This window comes from Hippoglossus stenolepis, chromosome 19 (genome assembly GCF_022539355.2).
Source record: "Hippoglossus stenolepis isolate QCI-W04-F060 chromosome 19, HSTE1.2, whole genome shotgun sequence".
Lineage (NCBI taxonomy): Eukaryota > Metazoa > Chordata > Actinopteri > Pleuronectiformes > Pleuronectidae > Hippoglossus > Hippoglossus stenolepis.
In genome coordinates this window covers 16846205-16872444 of record NC_061501.1, presented here as the reverse complement: position 1 = coordinate 16872444, position 26240 = coordinate 16846205, and the positions used below count along the sequence as shown (strand labels likewise).

General features: G+C 43.3%; 2 protein-coding genes across 10 annotated transcripts in view; both read left to right on the top strand.

Moving 5' to 3' along the window:
• The first annotated feature begins 148 nt into the window (after nt 1–148).
• Nucleotides 149–5881, top strand: LOC118098645 (coiled-coil domain-containing protein 106). Of its 2 annotated transcripts, none has more exons than XM_035142677.2 (5): nt 149–256; nt 2518–2735; nt 2847–3059; nt 3147–3353; nt 3529–5881. In XM_035142677.2, the coding sequence occupies exons 2-5, from the start codon at nt 2528–2530 to the stop codon at nt 3900–3902; spliced, it is 1002 nt and encodes a 333-aa protein (XP_034998568.2). In that variant the 5' UTR covers nt 149–256; nt 2518–2527; the 3' UTR covers nt 3903–5881. The 2 variants fall into 2 exon arrangements, with proteins under 2 accessions (XP_034998568.2, XP_034998566.2); XM_035142675.2 differs by having other exon boundaries at nt 3523–5881.
• Nucleotides 5882–15356: 9475 nt separating this feature from the next.
• Nucleotides 15357–26240, top strand: part of myo3a (myosin IIIA) — a 38475-nt gene continuing 27591 nt past the window's right edge. For 5 of the 8 annotated variants that reach the window (XM_035143233.2, XM_035143228.2, XM_035143234.2 and 2 more), the window contains exons 1-5: nt 16490–16604; nt 17950–18133; nt 18783–18917; nt 24457–24561; nt 24708–24807. In XM_035143233.2, the coding sequence (XP_034999124.2) occupies nt 16603–16604; nt 17950–18133; nt 18783–18917; nt 24457–24561; nt 24708–24807 (526 nt within the window). In that variant the 5' untranslated portion in view covers nt 16490–16602. Of the gene's footprint in view, nt 15498–16463; nt 16605–16839; nt 16906–17949; nt 18134–18782; nt 18918–24456; nt 24562–24707; nt 24808–26240 lie in introns of those variants that run through there. The other 3 variants (XM_035143230.2, XM_035143229.2, XM_035143231.2) reach the window with 3 other exon arrangements.

The window sequence follows — 26240 nt, the reverse complement described above, 5'->3', positions numbered from 1 at the left end:
TCCTCCCTCTCTCTCCCTCCCTCCTCCCCCCTCTCTCTCTCCCTCCCTCCCCCCTCCCTCCTCCCTCCCTCTCCCTCCCTCCCTCCTCTCTCTCTCTCTCCCTCCCTCCCTCCTCCCTCCTCCCTCCCTCCCTCTCGTTTTTCCTCCACTCGTCTGTTTATTTTGTTGATAAACGGTGAATTTAGAGTCGGGCTCCATCATCCAGAGGCGCAGGAGCGTTCCAGGTGTTAGTCTGATCCCCTGGACTCTGCTGAAGGTACGTGCTCCTCTCTGGTCCTCTGCCTTTGTTGCTCCTTTTCTCTGGTAATTACAGTCATTAGCATCCATCTTGGTGGGAGATAATTAAAATCACTGCAAGGAGAAGTGCTTGGCTCTCTTTGCAGCCCATGAGCAGGACTCCTCTACATGCATCATGTAAGGTTTATAACTTATGTCATATTTTAAATTCCCCACTAAGAAAACACTGACAAATCCAGAGTGACAGGTGATCAACCTGCAGACCAACCTGCTGTGTGAGGGTTTGAATCCACAGATATTTCAACAGGAAGATGTAAAGTTGATTCTCACATTGCAGCATCTTATTCCCATGGGAGTAGATCCCATGTGAACCCGTTGTCAGGTGCAGACTGATCACTGCAGCACTCACTCCTTCATTGTGTTTGGATGCTGCAGCAACATGCACATGTCACCAGTCCCATGCAGCATCGTCTCCATGGAAACGTCCAGAGAAGCGTGATGGACACTTCCTGCAACAATAGCAACAGGATCAACTGCTATACTTCTGTACTACTACTAAGAAAACTACAATACTACTTCTAAAACTTCTATACTACTACTATACTACTATTGAACCCACTTTTATCAAGCACCTGGTGGAAATTCCTTCTGTCAACCTGCAGATATTAATCCACCTCTTATATCTTGTGAATTCTCTTCTTGATGAAACTGTTGTTCTCACCTGGCTCCTCTTGATCTTGCGGCTTATAAATCAGTAACTGAGAGTTGACGTTCATTAACCGTTAAGCATTAAACTCACAGTGGCCTTGAACATTGCCTTTATGCTCCTTGGCTCCAGCATTACTTTTTCATTATTTACAAAACTGCTTCTTCTGCAGCTTTAATAACACGTCTCTGTGTCTCAGACCCTGAGAGCTGGACTCAGTGAAGCCAGGTGCAGAACTTACAAGTTGTGGAAATTACAGGTTTCATGTCTCCACTCGCTGCGACCTCTTGATATTTGATTCCACTGAAGTTCTGAATCAGACACTGTCATTAGATGGAGAAACAGCAAATAAGAATAATCCTCAGTGGAACAACATGGAGCCTCTTAGTGGTATTTACAGTTTAAATCTGGAGAGACACTTTTCTGTTTGTGTGAAATAACTTTTTATCTTTTCCAAAAACTGGTCCGGACCTTTTTGTATTTGTTGCTGATGCCCATTCATGTGTGTTTGAAATGTAACTTGTCATATATATTATTATACAATGTAAAGTTTGAGTCCTGGATCTAATCTAAATCCAGGATTTAAACGCAGCCCTCTGCTCATTCTTAGTGAATGTTTAACTAATGCAGGATTTATCACGTTGTAATGAATTTATTAATGTGTCATATTTCATGAACTCACATGGCTCTGGATTAATAAGTCATCAGCTCGATATTATTTTTGTGTCCATCATTAAGTTATTTAGTACAAAGGTACAAGCATCAGACTCTGTGGTAATAAAATCTCAGCTGTTTGTCAATTATCAATCAATCAATCATTAAGTGAAGAGCCACAAACCTGATGATGTCATGTTAACCAGTTATTGAAGATTACAGTGAATTCACTCTATTATTATGAATTTCAACACACGTGACTTGATTCATGTGCTTTTCTAATAACTCATCAAGTATCATATGCATCAATTCATGTTTTTCTCTTCATGCAGAAATGAAAACGTGGATTTAGCCGATTTAAAGCTTTAATTAGAGCCTGTATTTAATTTAGAATCATACAAACATATTAGAATCTTTTACTGTAAATTCCACATAACTACTGCTGTTTATATTATATACATTATATTTTATGACCTGAGCTTACTTCTTACAGTGTAGCCATGAAACTGATGAACACCATTGATTTGTTAAGTATAGAAACATAGAGGCAATTTTGGCGTCGCATATTTATAATTACAAGAGCTATATTTCGTAAATGTCTTAATTGCTGGATACTGAGCTCATAATTACAATATCCAAACCTCGTTGTCATGGTAACAGCTTTAGTCAGAGTTCAAGTGCTGCCAGATGTTGACGGCAAACGATGGAGCAGCGTGAAGTTGATGCTTCTTTTTAAAACAGGAAGAAATGATCTGAGGCGTTTGTTGTGATATAGTTAATCAGAATACTTCATTGGGAGGATTCAAAATACATGTATAGGTCTTGGGAGTATCAGTCCTGATTTTTAAAAATGAAATACTTACAGTAAACTATCTAAAATATGGAAAACCTCTCATCACAACACGTGTTTTCTTCCCCAGGTTGGAGGAGATGTCGTCCGTGTGGCAGCAGGAGCCGTCGGGTTACTCCCCCTGCCTAGAGATCGACTCCAGCTCCGTGCGGACCAAGGACCGGCTCGGCTCTCCGGCCTGGCTGAAGCAGGAGCAGGATGACCTCCGCATCATCAAGTGGGAGAACTTCCAGTCGGGAGCCTCGGCCGATTCTGTGCAGGACAACACACCCAGCAGCGCCATGTCAGGTAACCAGCAGCTGAGGGGAAATAAAACCAATCAGACCACGTTCCTGACTATTTATAGGATTTATAGTCTATACTAAAAACTACACATCCTGTGTGTGTGTGTCTCTCCAGCTGCCTCACATGCAGAGAGCCTGCCCCCCCGGGTGCTGCTGACCATCACCAAGCTGCAGTGCATGCTGGAGAGCAAACAGGAGCGCATCGCCGCCCTGGAGAGGCAGGTGGAGGACCTGGTGCAGGACCGCCGCTTCCTGAGGAGCCAAATCGAAAACCTCACCAGCAACCGCTCCATGCCCACGTTCGCTTGCCCCAGTCCAGTCACAGAGGGTCAGTGTCTGAAGCAGCGTAGACTCATTGGTCTGTTTTGATTTATTCTCATCCATCACTTCTCTTGTTTGGGTTTTTTTCACACAGCGCCCAAACCCAGCAAAGTGCAGCACTCGGAGAGCAAGTCTCGGAAGAGAGAAAGGGCTTCGTCCAGCTCCTCTGACGGCAGCGACAGCGGCTCCGAGGCGTCCGACTTGTCGGAAGTTTCAGCGGCGTCGAGCGAACACAGACGGAGGAAACATCACAAGGACAAGAAAAGGTCGAGGAAAGGGAAGGACTACAGCAGGAAGAGAGGTAATCTCCAATATATCTAAAGTTTAGAGCTGAAGTAAAAACATCTATTTTACATCGGAAATAACGTACAGTATATTAATTGTTTATACTTGGCTACTTATATAATTGGCCTATAATTGACTTATATATCCGTAACAGCCATAGTGACCCTGTCCCTTGTTTCCACCAGCTACAGGTGTCCAGTACGTCATCCATCGCTACAAACAGGTCCTGTCCTCCTTCATCAAGAAGAAGAACATGAGCGAAGCCTTCCGCCACCTCGGCATCGACCGCAACACCATCGCAAACACGGCGTCAATCGCCGAGCTCCACCTGGCCGGCAAAGACATGGTCCCCCTGGTGGGCATGTTCCGCCAGGGAGAGGAGACTCTGGTCAGCTACGCCCAAAGGTGCACCTTGGTCATTGACAGTGACACGGACCTGTCCAGGAGGATAGACCAGATGAAAGCCAACGGCGAGCTTCTGCCCATCTCAGGGAAACGGCCGAGGGTGTCGCATTCTCACATGCAGCAGCTGGGGGGCGCTGCAGACAGTATTTTAATAGGTTGATTGAACATTAGAAGCCTTCTTCCAAATCTTGAATTAGTTGTTCTCTCAACCTGAACTGCTGGATTTCAATGTGCTTATGTAGTTTTGCTTTTTTCCTGGGGACCAGAAGTTTTAAATATACATATAAATATATATACACAAGTAGCATTCTAACCTGACAAGATGTGGACGTATGTTTTTTTTACTGTCATGCACATTTATGTACAGTTGATTTCAATATTGGATTTTTTAAAAACTATGTAAGAGCTTGTGTGTAGTGTTAGAAACACCCACAAGATGGCAGTGCTCACACATAAGACAAGTCATTACAAATCTCCTTTGATCCAAAATGGTGGATGGACAATTTTACATTTCCTGCACTGGCTGTGTTACTTTATGTTTATATGAAGTTATATTCATGCACTGTAATTTAAAACTGCATTCATGTGTTTACTTAATGTTTCCAAACCTGCCAACAAATGCAAATACATGTATATATGGCCTTTAATGGAGGTATCGGTTATGTATCCTCTACACTAGAAGATGTAAACACCTCATCCCAGGTCCTATGATGCTAAAAAACCCAAATCTTACACAAAAAATCTGTGACATTAAATGTGATGCAGCTGGAGGGTGATATATGTTCAGTCTCTGGACCAGAGGAGTGGACAGCAGCAGATGTGCAGACGGATGGCAGAGCTTGGTAAAATATCCTCCGGCGATGGCGAGTGTCAGTGCAAAGTGTCGCCGCTGATTTCCTGTGGTGTTTGCTTTTCAGGCCGAGTGACAAACGACTCGTGCAGAGCCATTACAGGGGCTGCACCCGGGCTGTTTGTCGTTGCACGGGACTCTGTCACTGTCAGTGCTGTTCAGTCCTGTGCCAGATATCTGCTTATCTTTCACTCACACATCCCAATCCCCCCCCCTCCACCCTCTCCTGCTATGAACTCATTCACTCATTTCTCATCACTTCTCTGTCTCACTTCTCATCCCTTCATTCATCCCCAAAAGTCCCCAGGACAGAGGCAGGTGGTTGAAGGTTGTGGACGGTGTAGGAACATTTAACGCCACCAGAGGCAACCGTCAACCACCTCGCAGCTGGTTTACAGTGAGGGACCAACTCCTGAGTTATACAAATGTCAGTACTGCTCTCGTCACCAGGACACGATGCAATTCTGCAAATCCTGACATGAAAAAGGACCTTATGGACTATTTGGTTTTTGCACACCACCCCTTTTCGGTCAGCATGTCCCGAAATAAAGCAGCAAAACAGAGCCCCAACCTGCGTTTGAGTGGCAGCTGTGAATTTGGTGCTAATGACTCAGGGTGATGAATCTCAGAGCTGAAGATGGAGACAGGACGTGGGCCTAATCGAGCCTGAAGCGTCCTCTTCTCCTCCCCCGGCCTTTTGACTCCCACTGATGTGGGGCCAGCTGGGACTCCATTTTGTGTCTTTTCTGATTGCAGGTGCCGCGTCACTGCAGAGCCTCCAAGTGCCTGATGGCTACAAAAATTCCAACCCCTCCTCCTCCTCCTGCTCCTCCTCCGATTCTGACCTTGACAAAAAAAAGAGCATCTGGTCGTTCTCACAGTGACGAGTTGTAATAACCACCAATCACCTCCTAATGGTTCAAGTAAAATGAGTTTGAACTGGTGGGTTCAGACGAAATGAGGTAATGTTTTGTTTTACTGCTGCATGATAAAAGCCTCAGACATATTTATGTAAGATTAAAAGACTTGTAACGGAGCGAAAGAGCTCAGACTTGAGCAGCTGATTGAAAAGCTCCGTGGGGAACACACTGTAATTCTTGAGAAACAGTGGGTGACCGTTTTTCACAACTACTGAGGTTATTATTCTCACATGTTGAGTTTCAGTGCTCATCTTGTGTTTGGCTGAGACGTGTTTAAAATCACGTTTGTCTTACAACAGGTCATCATGTTGTTTTTCTGTCTCATTAAACTGCTGCCATATTAAGTGGGAACCTACCCACTGTATTTCCCATCTGTGTCAGTCTCTTTGCATTCTCAAATAACCGAGAATATTCAGCAAGATTATTAAATTGTACTTTATGCTTTTGAGTGCGGATGAGTTACAGTCTGGTTTTTAAAGTTGATCACTGTACTCTGCCAAATTAATGAGTCGTCCAAGTCCTCCCTGCTGTTTAAACCAGTTTACCTCTTCAGTTTGTCTGCAGGGGGAAGAGACAGGATCGAGCTTTAAACTCGATGATACATCCTCACGAGAAGAGGACTCGACTTGGCTGCATACCAGTGATCATCAGAGTTACTCATGTTTCTGCGGCACACGTTTACATGCAGGTTGTGTTTTTCCCACCAGGCAGGATGTGCACACGCAGGACTAACAGGTGCTCGGGCAGATTCTAAATTCACCAAATGTTATCTGACAGTCGGTGTGGGGGCGTGCATATGAGACTCGTCACCCTTTTGTTGCCCTTGGTCTTCCGGCTAATGGAATCTCAAAATAACCTGCGCACTGTTGGGAAAAAGTGGGTCACCGCACCAATGCGATGCCAATAAAATACAAAAGCATCAAGAAGTGCATTATGGGTATTTCCCCCTGTGGTGGAATTGAGGTGGGGGCCGGAGACTGCTGCATTTTTCTCAATCCTTTTTTCTGCAGTGACATTAAAAAGGCTGGTGGAGCAGTCGACAAGGTGCAATCAGAGATTCGTCTTCAGCCTTTTATTGGGAGTGAAAACATGATTTTTTTTTTACTGCATTAGACGACTGGATAGCAGCAGAGCGGCCTCAGTGTAGCACGGAGCTGCTGCGGCACTAGAGGACAGTGTTGTATCCAGAACGCTCACAGTCACATTCTTCTGTTTGTGGCCAGAGAAAATCACAAAAAACACCCCTGAATGCACAGTTTGCTGATTAGATTCAGTCCGACAGTCACAAGCTTCTACTACAACGCAGCACGCGTTTTATTATAACCTTTAAAAATACTCAATAAACCAAAGATGCAGACACGTGCTTAAAAAAATCCCTTCTCGGACAAAACGGTGACAATCAAACAGGGAATCGCATAACGGCGATTCATGAGATTTCTCTTGGCAAATATAAAATAGGGGAAAAACGCAGAGATGTTTATCTGAAACCAAAGAACCTCTTCACAATGACAGCTGCTCTGCCGGCGCTGCCAGATCAACAAGTCTTGCTGGTGTGTTCTCCATCTGGCTGCCACTGATAACAACTTACTGGGGGCTGCTGGATAATAGTCTTGCGAGCTTAAAAGCATGCAAGGCAAGGGGGTGGGGGTGCAGAATGTTTTCTGGGGGCAATCCAGCAAAACAGGACCCCGTAAACCAAATGGCACGCTGAGCCGAGCACGTTCAGGAGGTCTGTTGGATGCTGCTGGGGGAGGAGGAGGAGGCGCGGGGCTGCCATAGTTATGATTCGTCTCAAGATGGCTGATGTATCTGTGTTCAGCACCTCTGTGGTTTTGTAAAGGCCGTGAAAGGACGTATGTAAAACTGGGACGACCTCTATTTTCAGGGTCACTGAGAGGCGCTGACTGTATTTTCTCCCCCAGGTGTCCTCAGACTGACAGGGGGCCGCGTGAGAGATGAAAGAGCACAGGATGATAAATGGATGTTTGCTGTCGGCCCTAAAAGGTTGTTTTTAATGTATGTACCATGTTTTGTCGTAGTGCAAACATCAGGGGTCATGTTATAAAAGAACAGAGAGAAAAGGTACAGAAATGAAATACAAGAAATACAGAACTGCACAGGAGTCTGTCTGTTCTGTTTCTCCTCCTGGGGACAGCTACGTTCACTTGGACACAGAAGACGATGGTATGTGACGCAGAAGAATACGCAAGTTGACAGCATGAAGGAACCCCGACCCCCTCAAATCCTATTGGTTCTTCGTGCAGTGACGCAGGACCAACCAGACATGAAATAAAATAATAATTTGAAAGGGCTTGGATCAAGTCAGGCGTAGAACCTCGGAATAGAAACGTATCACAGTGGGTTTCTGGATAGTTGCTGATAACCAGAAAAAGATTTGGATCTTGTCAAGTCGTGTTTCAGTGTCGCCCGAAGTCGTTAGGTTCACGATGTCTGTTTCCTGATGTGATTCAGCTGAGTCACCGTCCTCTGGGGTCCTACGTTCAGGTTAATGACAAACAGATGAAAGTGTGAAAGTCAGAGTCTGATCTCACGCCACACACACACACACACACACACACACACACACACACACACACACACACACACACACACACACACACACACACACACACACACACACACACACACACACACACACACACACACACACACACACGCTCTGAAAGCTCTTGTCCTTATTTCAATTCCTCTCAGATTAGACATTGTGCTTTTCTGTGTATTCTCTCTGACCTCTATTATACTAACAGCTGTTAATTACACAGTACTGGGTTTCCCAATTAATCTGGCTGTTTCACACATTGTCCCATTTTTTTTACACAAAAGCACGACATGCATTCGGATCCTGTCGACATAAGAGCATGAGAGGTGGCTGTATTTCTGTGAATCTCATCTAAAAGCTGCTGAACATGTAAAACCATGTATGTGACCATATGGAGCAAAATCAGATTCAGCCAAATACCAAAATTCAATTTGTTTCCTCCATCTGGGAATAAATGCACAAGAAACCCCGAGAAAATCAAACCTGCCAGTTTCAAACCCTGAAAACAAATCTAGTTTCAATCGGAGACTGAGGCCGTTTACTTTTGCTGAAACTTCCGGGGATGCTAAACACACAAACACACAAACACACAAACACACAGACATAAAGTCAGAGGAGAGGAACTGAATACTGATGAACAACAGGGGGCATTAGCATCAGTGAGGTTACACAACTCCTCACTGGGGAAGAGGACGCACTGTGTTTTGAAGATGAGTCACCGCTGGGACTCAGCATCGTGAACTCGTGGGATTGAAGAGGAGTGGGCAGAAGTGGCTCTGAAGCTGTTTGTTGAACTTCATGCGTCTAAACTTTACACTTTCTGAAAAACCAGCATCAGAAGAATTTCCGCTTCATTAGCGATGTGGCTCTGGGATCAGCTGGAGACAGAAATACATCAACAATCATGGTTTGAAATTGCTGCAGATATTCACTGTATGTTTGCCAACAGAATTAATTATTTCTATATAGCAGCATCAAGTGAAAATGTTAATACTAACTAATACTTTAAATATACTTTCTGCAAAACTAAATCCATCCTTAGCCTTTGTTGAAGATGGTGAACATTAAAAACATTCTACCTGAACCAACTGAATTAAAATTGGATTTTAAATTTCCACGTTATTGTGCTTTATACATTTATTCAACAGCTAATAGAACATTAATGGTAAACTACAAAGTGAATCATTTGCCATGAGCGGGTCAAATTAACATTTGCACAGTTGAGGCTGTACACGTGTCAAAGACGCTTTTAATTGCATCGAGATCTAACTGAGAATTACATTTTCTTGGATCAAAGGCCGCTATAAATACTTCGTCAAACGGCTCACATCACACGACCGCGACAAATTCATTAACATAAGATGCGAAGCTCCTACGCAGGCCCTTGTTTCCACTGTTAGATTAGCAGCCTTGTGCCTGACGAACATTTACGATTCTAGATTTAACCTCGAGGCATTTCTGACACGGTTGAAATAAACAACAAACTGCAATTTGTCCTCTGCACAAATAAAAAAAAGGAAACGCTACGATCTTATGTTGTTCTAACAAAGCCTGACCACAAACACGTCAGCTTGAGCCAAAGTGGAGCTTCATGCATGTATATGATGCCATTAACATCCCAATGATCTTTCTATCAACTGCACAATCCCACTACTCATTTAAGTGGCTCATGATATGCTCTGCACCACAGCTGGGGAACTCACGGCCCGGTGGTTTGCGACAATGGCAGCCGGTCATTCGCGGCAGCCGTGGGCCTGTCAGGCATTCACACCACGTTCCTATGGCCACAATGGCCTCATCAGAAGCCTTATTCAATCAGGCTTCACAGACGGAGTCGACCGCAGACCCCCGTCAGCTGTCCAGCGATCTGCATCGCGGTGACACCAACAATCAGAGTGTCCCTCCTTGAATCTCCTTGAAGTGATCTCTGATTTCTCCTGATTGCCTCCATTATTCCCCTCAGCGACGTCCAGTATCACCACGTGATTAGTGCAGGGGAGGAGGAGGATAATAGGATATTGTGGTAATTATTGTAAATTAATTGTTTTAGCAGTATTGTATAAGATATGGGGATATGGGAAAAAGGCGTTTGAATCAAGTTTGGAGTCTGAATACACTGGTTTATGCACGTGATCTCAAAGGTGAAGGTTTCAAGGTGCAACAAGGAAAATAAAACATAAATTCAAATAACCATGTAATGGTCAGGCAGGAAACAGCAGGGTGGTGCAGCGCTGGTGGTGTCAGAGGTGAGATATCGATTCCAACATGTGCACAAACACACAAAGAGTGAGAGACTGTGATAGTCAATAACCCCATCAATCGATCAACCTTCATGAACTGTTGCTCGTCCTTCAGGCCAGCGAGTCACCGAAGGATCAGGAAGTCATGCAAATATTTATGCTCCTTCTAAAACGGCTCGTTTGCAGGAGGAGCTGTAATTCAACTAGAAAAAGGGCGTTTATTGATAATTTATTTATATTTTTTCTGTGCAAAATAGATTTTTGTATTTATTTAGCATTTTGTGCAGGTTTAGACCAAGATGTGATGCCTCTACCCTCTGGCAAGAAGTGGTTTAAACCAAGTTTAATGTAGATTATTTCTCTGTAAAAATCAAGATAATTCACTTGTGACACAACGCAGACATATTGGCGGTAAAATGCAGACGGAGTTTAATTGTCAGGGTGCGCAAAATGGCAGACGTGAACCCAGAAGCATGACATCTTGAGCAGTTATGGGAATAGACAAGAGTTCTGGTTTATTGGACGAGCAGAGGTCAAAAACCAGGCAGATAGTCAGTGATATCAAACTAATCTGATAGGGAGCAGGCAATCGGGAATCCAGGGTCCAAAAGGCAGGTCAGAGCAGAGATATCAAACAGATCTGATAAGGAGCAGGCAAAAGGCAATCCAGGGTCCAAAAGGCAGGTCAGAGCAGAGATCAGGCAGAAGAGTGAAACACGGGATAACGCTGGAAAGCTAGGAGAAAACACACTGGACGATCTGGCAGGGAACAGAGGAAATGAGCCGGTATATATACTGGGTGACTAATGACTGATGGAAAGCAGGTGAGTCTGGGGGTGGGGCAGGTACTGGGATCCGTGGGAACGAGGGGGAGTGGCTGAATTCTGAAATGAAACGAGAATTAGTACATGAAAAAATAAGATAACAGACAGTGAAAATGTTACGAGCTGACTGAAGTTGTGACATTAATGAGTGGGCTGCAGGAGACAAAGCTAAAGGACTTGCTTGTCATTCTAGTGCCACTTCATTTTCAACAACATAATTGCTCTCAAGCCTTTATACTGTTCTGAGTCCCAGCGTTTCCCAAACGATCTGTCGGCGGAGTCAGTGTGAAAACATGTCTGAAAACAGCTTCTTTAATTTCAGGTAAGACATTTTATCAAACCTTACTAAATCTAATTTCATATTTCATTGTGTCAAGTAGCTTTGGACGTACAACAAAATAACTATTTGGATTATTTGGGTGCAATGGCAGCTTGTTTAAGAGGAACTGAAACAGGCACATGAGCCAAAAATGAAACTGGGAAAGCTGAGCAGTTGCGTTCAGTGTGTGTGACGGATTATTCGACCAGGCAGCCGTCTTCATAAGATGAGATATCCCGTCAGTACAGTGTCAGTCACAGAGTTGAGACCGGCGGCTGATCCGCGGCGGAGCAGAATGTAGGCTACCTGTCACAAAATTAAGCCCATTAGCTGCTTATGTGAGACGTCACACATTTGACTGTGTGCCGCACGTGTGCTTTCATCCAATCTCTCAAACAGAAGCAGAGTTTTGTTCATTTGGAAGTTCTTTCAAAACCATGATATGTACAATCCAAATATAATATGTAACAATTCCTAATTAAAATGTCTAAAAACAACGAGACAGATGTTATATGATTTGTTGGCGTGTTTCCAAGTGTTTCCAGAGGAATCCACAGTTTTATTCAAGGTAGCAGGATGTTTCATTTTAGTCGCCTTTTTAATTGTGTTGTATCCACTTTTCCCGTTGTTTTGCTCATCTCTGCAGTAACTTTCAGGGCTAATGACGTACGACAAAGGAAAAACAACAACTTTCACGCTGCTTCACGACGTCATCAAACTATCTTTGTTATTGATTTGATTGAGAGACCCCTAGTGGCCAAAGATCAGTCGAACAAACGGCATGAAAATGAGACAAAGGTTTTAGGTACAGTGGCATGCTAATGGTAGCTAACAGCATCATGCTAACATGCTTAGCTTAGCACGTTATTTATATTTGATAAACAGTTACCACAAAGTTCAGCAGTGGATGATTTCATTGTCCAAAGGCAACATGGATGAAATTTAAAGAATAAAGCATAAAGAGATATCCCTTGATTTACTACATAGATCCAACATCATTCATCACTGCTTATTTATTCTCCATCACCGTCTTTCCACTGGTCTGAAGGCCTGGAAGTGTGTCTGGTCTGCAGCCTGAGCTGGAGCGTGGCCCACTCTAATCATACGGCTATTATGGCCATCGGTGCATCTCCCGCCCCGGTTTTGGTTCAGCCTGCAGGAGTCATTTGTAAAGCAATGGAGCAGGAAATGAGGTTGGTTTGCTGCAGTCGTCCAAGCCTGGAGGACGTGCACGAGGGAGCCACATGGTTGATCACACCCACGGTCGAGGGGACCCTCCCAGACGGGGGGGGCGTGGAGGTCACCATCGCGGGGGGGATGACGTATAGCGAGGACTCACAGTATCACAGAGACATCACCGGGCCCCAAGATTTATTACTGACAAAAACACTGGATCTGCAGTTCCCCTTCTGAAACAAGAAATCCTTCAACTACATCGATTCTAATACTACAAACTGTTTCTTTTGTTTAATTGAATTCGGAGCAATAATAATTAGTTGAATACACCGATGTTGATCTCGTGTTGGGTGAGAGTTTCTCTCTCTCTCTCTCTGATTGATTGATACACGCCTCTGAGTGTTGGGAGGAAAACAATCACGCTGCCATCTGCTCATCTGTGTGATCAGTTAATAGCTTCACCGCAGCAGCAATTAGTTTCTGACGGTTTGAGCGGAATCAATAATTTACAGTGTAAGTCACAGCCGCGTGAAATCTCACTCCTCCGTCACACGAGGAGTTTGCTAAAGGACGTAATCGTGCAACGTTTCAAAGCGCGGAGAGCATCGTCAAATCAAAGGGTGTTATCGTGATGTAAACACATGACATGTCAATTATCAGCAATTCATTAACGTAGCGGGAGAATCTCTCAAAATGAATCTGTTAACAGAAGACGAACAGAAGACGACAAACAAGTTTTTTCTTCCATTTGCTTTTCACCTGCTTGGTCTTTGTTAAAGTACGACAGGTTTAAAAATGGGTCAAGAGATTCTGACTTTCTAAGAAGCGCTCAAATCTTCAGCTTTACGTGTTAAGAGGTCATTAGCGTAATGGACCTAACTTCTTAAGAAGATGGATATTTTCCAACTGCGAATGTTGCTCTAATAATGTTTCCTCACCATTAAAACCAATGTCAAAGCCTAAATTAGCCTGAATTACCTAAAATAATTCATTTTAATAAGTCGCTGATTGAATTTTGTATTTCACTTGATAAGAATGACAGACGGTGGTATTATACTGCTTTAAAAAAATGCAATGTTCTCTTCATTCGTTTTGTACCATAAACCATTAAAATTGATTCTGATGAAACTCATCAGTTACTCCTGACGTTTTCAGCCATTTTCTCAAACAGAGGCAGGTTTTCAGACACCATCAGTCGGTGCAGTGAACTCTCAGTCCGGCTCTGGCTCGGCCCCACGGCGCCTCTCTCCCCAGCAGCGTCTGTGTAATGGGACACTGCTAAACGATGCTGAGAGCACCCGGGTGCAGTCATGGCCGGTTACACCCGACTCGCTCCTCGCCGTCGACCACGCACTGGCCCCCGTTGTTAGCTCGTCTTCTCCCAGGCTAATTTATGACACTATCAGTCTCATCGGCTGTTGGCGACTGGACGACCTGGTGTTAAAGCTAATTACTTAAACTGATTACATGAACCTAATAACTTTAGTATGCTCCGCACTATTGTGTTCCCCATTCCTGATGTATAATACATAGCCGAGGAGGCCGGGCCACACAGGAGCAGCATCCTTAGAGTCTTTCCTTCTCATGCAATCATCCACATGTGATATCATGTAAATGCACTGAAGAAAGAGTAAGTATGATAATGACTCTTGGCTTGTTTGTGTCACTAAATAAGCTGCTCACGCTAACAACTCGAAACACGCAGGACTGTTTGGATGTGTTCATCTTTTATTTGCTTCCTCAGACAAAATGTAAACACGGCTTCTTCATTTGGGTTCTCATTTGCAAACTTGGGGAGTGGCTCTGTGCATCAGGGCCATGTGTGAGTGTGTGTGTGTTTACCTGTGCATGCAGGATGTGTGTGTGTGTGTGCATGTGTGTAAATCTATGCTGTTTCCTTACCATAGACTACATGCGTCTCTTTGCTGCTTCGTTCCCTCTCATCATCATGAAAGGTCAGTAGAAATATTGAAATAGTTTCAGTTGTTATGATTCAGCAAACTTTGTAAGTTAAGTTTGTTTCCAAATGTAGTTTCCTTTGGTCAAAGGAAACAGATTTTGGTCAAAGGATTTTTAGTCACGTTTTATGATCACGTCTTATGCTTTTCTGATTTATGTTATTAACATTAAGCTGTAGTGATATTTATAGCTTTTTTGTATGTTGGTAAAAACTTTAAGGATCAATTCTGGTTTTGCTCTCAGTATTCTTTAACAAAATGAATGTGCTCTTAGTGAAAATACAGTCTGAAGTATAAGGAAGTTTTGGGGCGAAGTTCCAGTTCTGGTATTAGACAGTAAAAAACTACCAATATTTTGAGGGATATATATATATATATATATACATATATACATTAAAAACATTGGCAATGACTCCCAAGATTTAATTTTCAAGCCTTTATGACAAATAAATGTAATCACAGCTTGATATTTTAAATAAATAAGACAACATAAATACAACTACATATAATGAACATACATTGTGTAAAAGAAAAAGTAAACAAATATACAACTTTTCTGTAAATCTGTAAAATAAACATGTTTCTATTGGTTTGGCAAATATAAACACCAATATATCTGATCCTATCACGCTGCACTGATGCATTGGTCAGGCTCTAAGTGAAAGTATTGTGCCTTTTGACTTCCACGTGTCCAGGCTCAGTGAGGCTGATCACCTTCGCTTGTAGCCCGGCAGTCTTCCCGTGCCAAGGTTAAGCCGAAACTGGAACCCACAGCGTCACAGATAAGTCTGCCTCGGTGTCCGCTGTTTGCCAGATGGATATTTCCCCCGAGCGGCCAAACCTCTGCTCAGACATGACTCCGATAAAAGAGTCGGGACTGTAATTCATCCATTTATCCAGATACCAACGTAAGTAATGTATAATTTACAACTTTTTGTTATTTGTTTCTTTGAAAATCACAGTAGTGCATCTGTACACACAGTTCTACATACATCACACTGATCATTGTTGTGTGCACTTGTACACAGACTGTGGTTAATGCCACATCCCTATACAGCTAACATAAAGTGACAGCCAGCCAGTGCTCGAGGATACACGAGGTTAGGTAACACACACACACACACACACACACACACACACACACACACACACACACACACACACACACACACACACACACACACACACACACACACACACACACACACACACACACACACACACACACAGACACACACACAGTGTCTAAGGGGTCATTTCCCTGCAGCCTGTGCTCCTGTTGGAGGTGTCCAGTGTGAGTCCTTAGGTTTCTCCCTCCTGTCTCATGTGTCACAGCTTGTTCATGTCGTCACATTCAGAGGCAGATGATGTTTTATTGAAGATGTCTGCAGGTTACTGGGCCGCTGTACATCAGGCAAACACAATGAGCGACACGTGGATGCATGTATGGGAGTCTAATTGCTCTGCCCGGGCAGCGACAGATTAAATCTCTGCACAGTAATGTCCGTGTTCGTCAGGTTTATCAGGATCTGGAGACATTTTCTTCACAATGACTCAGTCCAACTGATTGAAATCATCATAATGATCATCACCAGTTGAGATAAAATAAAAGCAGGGGAGCAGATCTGATAGGAAACCCGGTCGCGATCCTCCCTGAGCATAAATAAAGTGACCACTGATAATAAAAAGAGGAATGTCCCTCTGTAGCTGCTCAGGGCCTCTAACCAGCTTTCCTTTGTGTATGAATTGGCGTCTATATGGGGAAAGGCTCATGCTGCAACAGTGCCTAATTCCTGCTAATCCCACCGTATGCCCTACCACTTAGTAATGGGTTCCAATGGCAGCCCTGGTGCAGGGGAATTGCTCGTGAGATTAGCCGGCATTAGCTCCTCCTCTGTGGGTCACACTCTCGGCCAGGCCGGGCTAACCCTGCCGCTGCCTCCACGCCAACCTTTCGCACAGAAATGGATTAATCATTTTTCAAAAATGTCCCACGCTTGTTTTTAGAGAACGATGTAAGTTTGATTTGATTTATTCTGCTTTGATTGTGGTTTTGAAAACAGAACTGTGACGACAATCTGTCCACAAGGATTTATCAATGCTGTGTTTGTGTGTTTCCTTTAAAAAGGGGACCATCTAGTTGACTAACTTTCTTTTGCACGTTTCTATGCAAAGATATTAATCCTCTTCTTTTTATTCCTGCAGTTGATAATGTGTATTTCTGTATTTCTTTTCTTTTTGGATGTACAGCAGCCTGAAAATTGAGACTCTGCTTTGATTGGCTGTGAAAGTAGGAGACACACACCCCTCTCTGAGGTTAGAGACAGAAACAGATAACAGACATCAATGGGGATTAATACCGATTTTAATAACACTCAATTTTGCAGTTGACAGTTCTCGGATAGCAATTTTAGAAATTGTATGTAAATGTGATTAAAAATCCCAATTTAGTATCAGTGTTGAAAATAATGTTCTAGTTTTAAATGTCAAACCCTAAACTATGAAATTATGGAAAACCCATGATGATCGACTGCTGTGATCATTAAAACAGCCTCTGCTTAAATGTATTTACTATAAATATCATCAGTGATAAATAAGCTGTTTAATTAACCCTGAGAAATAAACCTTTTTTCCACGATGATTCAATTCAAGTAAAAAAAAAAAAACACTTAAATAATTAATATATTTATTCTGTATCCAGTGTCGAGGTACATTTGTTGTTAATGAAGTTCATTAATCCAACATCAGAGGCATTAATTAATTGATTAATGATTTGAAACTACGTACGAGAGTTAATTGTTTGTTCAGTATCCAACATCTCAACTCTGTCAGGACTCTATCTCACTTACTGAGCTCAAAGCTGAAATTTAAATTGACTCTGTCACCACTGAACGAGATACAGCAAATAAAACTGCAAGTCTGTCAAGTGCAGACGGATGAAAGCAGATGTTTATCGCCTGCATTTCTACACTGACAGAGGCAAAATGGTTTAAGGATTTTAACCACTGACCCTGATACAAGCTTTAATCCAGCCTGAATTTTAATTTGTTCCATATTCTAACACCTCACAGCTGCTGGTGTTGTTTTAGCCACAAACTTTGAGCCCCAACTATTCAGCTACCACTGAATTATTCTCTGGTTTAGTGTCGATGAGCTTTTACTTCAGTTCCAAGACAAACTAGTGTGTCAGTACTCGTCTGTTTACACTATAACAAGCATGATTATAGTTAAAATGCACAAAACTGGAATGAAAACTGCAGTTTCACGTGTGTTAAACATTAAGATACCAGTTCCAGTATCAACAAGAGGGTTGTTGGTTTGAATCCTGACCTCTTGCTCTTTGTGCTTTTCCCTCTGCAGGAGATCTCTCCTGAAGATGTTTCCACAATCAGGGAAATCCATCGTCTTTGACAACTTTCCAGATCCCACTGACACCTGGGAAATCATCGAGACCATCGGGAAGGGGACGTACGGAAAAGTCTACAAGGTCCTCAACAAAATAGATGGAAGTAAAGCAGCGGTGAAGATACTAGATCCCATCCATGTAAGTTTTACATCTGGATATCCAGTATGAATATATGTTTATGTACTGTATTGCAGTATTGCATAGTTCCAGCTTTATGGATTTAAAAACCATACCAAAAGCCCTGCATGTTCCTTACTAATAAAATCAATTAACCCTAAATGGATAATTTGTGAAATAAATAATAATCCTCTATTATAATGTACTATATCAGTGCAGGATACATTCATTGCCCTGTAGATTAAATTTAGCAACACATCCATGTAGTTTAGTCCTGTTTTAAATACAGTGTGGCTGCAACATACAGAGAAAGAGTGACTCATAATTGCAGTAATTAAGAGGAGTCTGGATTTGCTCTCATCGCCCACACTGACAAAGAGGGGGAGTTTTCTTACTGACCTACGGAGCAGCAACAAGAAAACGCTTCATTTAAAACACTTATTTGCCAATTTTGTAAAAAAACAAACACAAATTTGGGTAAAATGTTCAATATGGATCTCAGCTAAGCAGAAGGACTCCAAGCCTGTGGAAACAGCTTCCCTGGATTTGCATCTAGCGTCTATATTTCTAATCCTTCAGATGAATGAAATGTGATCGGTAAACATTATTTTATTTAAAAACCAAGTGTCTGTCTTCTCATTTGAACTGATCCGTGTTTCTTGTGTTGCAGGATATTGATGAGGAGATAGAAGCAGAGTACAACATCCTCAAAGCTTTGTCCGACCACACCAATGTCGTCAAGTTTTTTGGGATGTACTACAAGAAGGATAAGAAATGTGGAGATCAGTTGTGGCTCGTGCTGGAGGTGAGAGTACTTGTTATACTTGAATAAATACATTTGCTCTGTGTGCTTGTTGCAGCCAATGATGGAAAAATAAAGATGGACGACATAACAGCCGCCCCAAAAGTGACATTAATCTATATCCAAGATATTTTGGCTTCACTTTTTTATCGTGGGAGGAAGTGGAGACAGGTCGTCCATCTTTATTTAACCCACATCTGTCATTGGTTACAACCCATATACAATGACTGACAACTTAAATAGTCTCTATACCACGGTGGTGTCGTGCAGACACAAATGCAGATTAAAGGTCACATTGATCTTCACACCTCGTGTCTCGCCAGGTACGTATATGCAGCGGTGACCAAATCTGGCCCGGGATTATGTTACACTTTAAGCTGCAATGAGCAGTCTAGGAGTTTATTCATAGGCCATCTGAGGGATTTGGTCACAGGCCAGTTAGCATCATTGACGTAAATAATCTGAAAGCAAGAGAATATTGTTTAAACCTGGTGGTACACATTTTTTTAACCATTCAATTTGCTATGCTTAAGGTGGTGCTCTGCGTTTGACTGCTTTCTTGAACCTGCTCCCGGAGCAGTGGTGACAGGTGTGATGTGTAATGTAAAAGTTCAAGGGGACCTTGGTGCTGCTGCGGCTTTCTGTACATCTTAGGGGGGGGAAAGGAAAGGCCACATGCCTCGAGGTCCCGAGTTCTTCATCTGTAATATTTCATTTCTGCTGTAGCCCTTTGGAAATGTCAAGTCCCAGAGAAACATGTAGTGGAGGTCAATGGAGGTGTTTGTGGGATCCAACACGATGGAGGCTGCCATGTACTGTGTGTTCGTGCTCTGATACAGAGAAACACAAACCTGGAGACGTCTGATAAACGTGGTCAGCAAACCTGGAGACATTTGATAAAAATGTGTCCACAAAGTCTTTTGAGTGTTTTTTTAAAAATAAAATGTAATGTGGCATTTTTTTGTCATGGATCTAGGGATGGAAATATTAGTCAGTTTCTCAGTTTGTCCACCACTTTAGTCCAGATTGAAATATGTTGTGAACATTTCTATTTTCTGTGGAGTTGAGATTTCCCTTCATGCTCATCCTTTAATTCCACTTTACCATTTAAATATATCCTATTCTCCAACCTGCAGTGCACTTAGTACGTTTTGTCTTCGGGTCTCAACAGCACTTCACTCCACTCGTTCCCTTTTCCACTCTCGGGTGCAGCAGAGCTAGAACACCGTGTCCATATTTCTGTAATCCAAGCTCACTGGACTTTGCATCAGCAGCGGCAGTGTTATGTTAACCCACTAGATGGTTTTCAGCTCCGCAGCTTGTGTTTCCTTCACTTTTCATCGCTGCCCTTCCTCCTGACCTTTGCAGAGGACCCTGCAGTGACTTCGCTCGGATATCGAGTGCCGTCTAAGATGCTGAGCAATTAATCTGCCTCACAGGAGAACAGAGACCTTTATGTGGTTATGATCTTGTTTTGCACGGCAGTGACACTTTTTTTAGCTCTTTTAGCTCTTTTTCAACGTCAGGACTCAAATTCTAAAATTCAAATCTGGACTTTGTGGAGTTTACTCAGCTACTTTGTTCCCTCCCTCTTTCCTCTTCTCAAAATTTCCCATGCAAAAATATGCAGCCTGCAGTCCAAATCCTGTGGCTAATCCCGAGGCTGGAATAGCCCCCCAACAGTTTAGCGAGTGGCTTTGTGGGGCTGAAGTGTGTGTTTGTGGGGCTGAAGTGTGTGTTTGTGGGGCTCCGAGGTAGATGCACGCTTTAGCAGTGAAGAGACAGGAAAGCTGGAGGACGAGCGAGGAGGTCGTTCACCATGGTTACTGCAATTTTCCTTCCTTTAGTTCTGCTGAGAGGAGCCTTTTTTCTCTGCCCTGCGCTGACTGCAGGAACAGAATTCACACAAATTGCATCCTCCACTTTGTTCGCCGCTCATTGGACTCCGCCTGCTTTTGGCTTTGCCTCTGTAGTTTTGCTCCTTCATGATAGCGGATGCTGCCTGAATGAAGCCTTAATGTCTCCTCCCAGAGCTTCAAAATACATCAAAGGTAGCGATGATGGGGGGGGACTTTTATCCTCTAATTGGAGATGAAAACATTATTTAGATGCACGGTTTCAATTGTGAGCTCCCGTGCTCCAGCCACAGACTCTTGTTAAATGAAGGCCAGTGTTAGTTTAACCTTCAGGGATGAATCTCATCTTACATTATGCAAAGATAGAAAGTCACTATGTCTCAATGCGAAATTGCCTTATTTTGTGCTCATATTGCTTTTTTACTTTGAATTTAGATTGTTTACTGGTTTTAACTCGTAGTATTTCTACTTCTAATGCACGTGCAAACATGTCGCACAACAAGACAAGAGCCTGAAGGTCTTTGCATCTGAGAGCAAGTAAAGAATAAACCAAAGACGAACCAATTTGCAATTTTGTACATTGATCTGGAGATTGACAGATATATTTGCGTAAATATTTCCATCCAAACAAAGCTTCTTCACTTTTTAACCCTTTGCTTCGTCCTCTCTCTTTGATGGACTCCTGCTGAAAGTCAAAAATAAACCGCCCCCGTGCTCGTCTGCGTCCCGACTCGTCCTGACCTCTGCAGTCATTAATCGACAATGAGGTTTAAAATGCTATTCCTTGTTCGGACTTTTCAATAAACACACCGCCGGAAAGCAGACACCTCGGCTATTATGCTCCTGTAAACGATAAGGCCACAGTCACAATGAGCGCTTCTCTCTGGAGAGGATCCAGCATGTCTCACACACACACACACACACACACACACACACACACACACACACACACACACACACACACACACACACACACACACACACACACACACACACACACACACACACACACACACACACACACACACACACGTTCACTGTTGTGGATGCAACTAATCTGGCAGTAAATAAAAACTACTTTTCAAGAAAAGATGTACAAAGTCAGCACCTGCGTATTTTAAAGGCCGTCATTGTCGTGTGTGTGTGTGTGTGTTTTGTTTCATCTTTGCATTTGTTTCATCCACTTCTTTTCCTCGTCTTTGATCAACTACTTTCATTTACATGACTAAACAAGCACCTGACCTCATTTGTATTGGAGAACATGCCGCTCAGTGTTCCATGTATTCAGTTTATTCTGTGAAAATGAATAATTCAGAATGTCCACACGCAAGATGCACTTGAAAGATGTGGATCTTCACATAAATGTTACACTTATAAGTTATTTTTACTTATTTTATGACAGATATAACAACTATAACAACTACTAGATATAAACTATTTTAGTTCTTCTTTCTGTAAAAAGTTCAGAAAATCTGGTTTAATCCATAAACTCTAACCAGGTCTGAAGTTTCATGCATCATCTCCATCCTGCAGAGGTTTGAGTCGTCATCTGAAATAATGAATGTCCACGTCTCTCATCACTTTCTGGACGTGTGCTCTGTGGCGAAGGTGAACGTTTAGCTCAGTTAAATCTAGGGCACGGCACCTCTCATTAATATGGATTTGTCCGTCTGCCCTGTGTAATTTAATGATGACAGGTGATATGGCAGCAGAGATGTGAACTGACGTCAGGCTCGGCTCGTCTGCGGAGGCCTCGGCGGTATTCTCTGCTTAACTGCGGTTTGACTGCACGTCTGGTAGCAGGGAGGAGGAGTGATTAAACTCCCCGTGTGGCAGCTGAGATACACGCCATCCATCCGGCAGCAGCACTCGGGGCTCCTGATGGAGAGGTGGATTGATCGGCAGATAGAAAACAGACACGTGGCTCATGACGCTGCTTGTTCAAGGTCACAGCACTTGCTTCACTCTCAGCTTTAAGAGAAGGATGAAGTGAGAAGGCCGTCCAGGCAGGAAACCAGGGGACAAAGTGGTCACGGGGCCCCTGGGACAGAGTGTAAAGTGACTGTTAGTGTTTGTTGTTGGAAACCAAAGAGACGTCAAATGATCACAAAAATACTACAGAGAGAAAAAATACGCAGATATCATATATAGTCATAATATCATCCCTGGATGATTCGTCCCTTTCTCCAGACCTGATGTAAAATGTATCGGGTTGTTTCTTGGCCCAGGTCCCATCCTTCCACCAAGTGTCATTAAGTCTCGAACATCCACTCACCTCAGTGTCTTGTTCTATCTTTAAGGTCTTAACTGGATCCTTCAGGAAGTGGCTTCTTCCAGCTTCCTGCTGTTTAGCTCAGTGCCACAGAAACACAAAGTATGTGCAGAGGCAATCCAGCCGTGTGCGGGGGGGGATAATAGCATGGTGACAGAACGGCTCCCTGTTTGGTGATTTGAGCTCAGGAGCAAGAATATTCTGTCTGTTTCCACTCAGCACATTTAGTCTCGGCTGGATTGCACGAGAATCCGTCCGTCCTGCGCTGAGACAACACTCATTTTCTATCCAGTGCCATTATGTCGTGTGATTCTTCAAAACCATACAAGCACAGAGTGAGTAAACATCCTGTCTCCGCTAACCTCCCTGGGAAAATAAATATCGCATTATGGCGCCTCGTGCTGCGCTCTGTCATTTTAAACGGGTTGAAAAACGTTACAGTCGTATGAAGTTATTTATTTTTGACCCTTTTCTGATATGTGCTGCACATTTTCTTTAGTAAACTCGCCGCAGGGGAGCGATTCTCATCCTCCACTGCGCGTCTGTTGCCTAATTAAGCTTTCATTATACAAGTGTGGGGAATTAGTGTAATTATAGCACATCAGGAGTTATGATGGAAATATTCCTGCCTTGAACAAAATGTTTTTTGATCGTCTAAAGATGTTGACATGGGAAAAGATGGATGCATGCGTGTTTACAAACAGCACTCATGTGCAGAATCTACAATTTCTGTTCACTTCCACCCTTTCTTTTGCCGTGACTGGCATCTGAATGGTTTTTCCCCCCCTATAGCTGTGGCATCTCCCGAAGAAAGGCCCAAATTACTGGTTATTTGTGTTGCCGTGGCAACCTACTGGGTAATTTTCTGCAATTTTCCAGGAGGGACCGCTATTGATGCCGTTGATGGTGGAGTCCGTATCTAAATGCAGTCTGCCGCCAGAAAACACAAAGAATGAAATGTTTCTTGCTGTGTGAAGTGGAAATGCTGATTTTTACCTGAATGTGTTGTGTCTCTGTTATGAAACGTTTGGCTTTAAAAAAGTGTGTGTAATTTATGGTGCAAACCTGAAAACATAAGAGGATGCAGTTGCTTTGATGGTTTGTGCATCTTTAATATTTACCCCTGTCATCACAGCGCAGATTAAAACCTCCTCACAAACTGTACATTCTCTCCACGGGCACCGTTTCCACCTCCCACTAAGCTGCCTGAGAAAGATAAGCCGCTGAAGATCGACAGAATTACTCTGAGCGTCTCTTTTCTCACTGTGAAATCTCACCATCAATACATCTTCATCCTGTGGAGCTCTGCGCATCTAAGATGTCCCAGATTTCAGCAGATTGTATAAACTGAGCTATAAGTGCTGACTCATGCTGAGGTTTTTCGCTCATTGTCCTCCTCTTTGTTTTTTCGCAGCTTTGCAATGGCGGCTCGGTGACGGATCTGGCCAAAGGCATGCTGAGGAGAGGGGACAGAATGGACGAAGCCATTATTGCCTACATCCTGCACGAGGCCCTCATGGTAAATCTGGCTTTTTGCCAGAAGGGGGGGGGGGGACAATGGCGAGTTGAGCAGAACGACCCCCAGCTCCTTGAATTAATCGCTTCAACAGAGAGTGGATCATTTCTGCAGGCAGGTGTTAACTGTTGACTCCTTCTTGTCCACAGGGTCTCCAGCACCTGCACGTCAACAAGACCATTCACCGCGACGTCAAGGGCAACAACATCCTGCTGACGACGCACGCAGGGGTCAAACTTGTGGATTTTGGTACGTAACGCATCTCGTTCATAGACTGTATAAAGATGGCGCCCCGATAGTGAAGCCAAAGCGTCTCGATCGCCCCCTGGTGGCTGGCTGCAGTATCAGTCGTAAACTCCTCCATGGAACTTATCGGCTTCACACTTGACATCTGTGTTGTTAAAGGCCCAATGTTAATTAGCTTTCGTAGCAGCGGAGGCTAAATGAAAGTGACGTTGCTGATCATGACAACATCAATGATTCTCCGGTTCCGGGTTCTGCGTCAAGCTTCATCTCACTTTGACTTCTTTGAAACTTTTCCACCCGCCTCTCCTCTCTTCCTCATTAGCTCGGCCCAACTGGTCGAGGCAGATGGCGGAGGGAGAGAGGGACTGATTTCTCTCCACAGTTGCTGGAGTGCTCGCTCGTTGTGGGAACTGTTGGGTTTCTCTCTCGGATTTTAATATGTACAGTATGTTGTGATTTCGCGCTACACAATTTAATTGAACTGAATAAACAGATGAACAGCTCTTTGTCCAGCCGCAGGTCTTTACTCTGCCGTAGCTCAGTCACTTTTACAGTTTAAGAAACAAAACTGCAAAAGCATCACGACAGGAATCGTTTTGCCAAAGACAAACATTAACCCCCTCTGGCTTTTTTTGTACCATCCTCATCCAATCAGTGAAAACCATGTTTGGCTCTATTTAACAGAAGAGGGTCAAACACATTACCTTCAGCCGCTTGCCAAATAAATTGTGCCGCTAATTAGTTTCCTTGAGGTCGGGCAACATTTACACAACCCAACAAGGTTATACTTTTTCCATTACACCCTATCTTTTCCATTATGTAGCACACAGCTTATTAGATATTGTTGCTATTCACTCTGCATTTGCCCTGATTTGCTTTTGGCTTTTCTTAACCAAATGAAGCTTTCGCTGTGGCACACCATAGTTCCTGGATCGAAGGCAAAGTGGTTGTGACTATTTCCAGGGGATGACTCACCCCAGTTTTCCTCAGGGGCTGAAAAAAAAGCAGCTGCCTGTTTTCATTACAAATAAAATCCCCACTCAACACGTGCGTAGGTTTGTATTTATTCTGCTAATTGTGGGCTTCTCTTAAAAGCCTTTTCCCAACCATGAAGCACAGAAGTGCACAGCTTTTACAGAGGGAGGAGGAGGAGGAACTAATGGAATCACTTAACATGTGAATGTGAAGTAGGTAATATGGAGAAGGGCCAACCTTTACCTCCAGAGGAGCCTTGTCCTCCTATACTGCGCCAGTTTTAAAAGAGGTAAAGTGTTCATCATCAGCAAAGATCTGAAGTTAGAAAACAAATGACGTCAAAAATGCAAAATGGAGATTTTGGCTTTACTGTTAGGGAGCTGTCATCGCTCTCCTCTTTATCTATGAGGCTGAACTTAGCTTTTAGCTAAGAGCACCATGCTTGCGCGGCCGCAGATTCA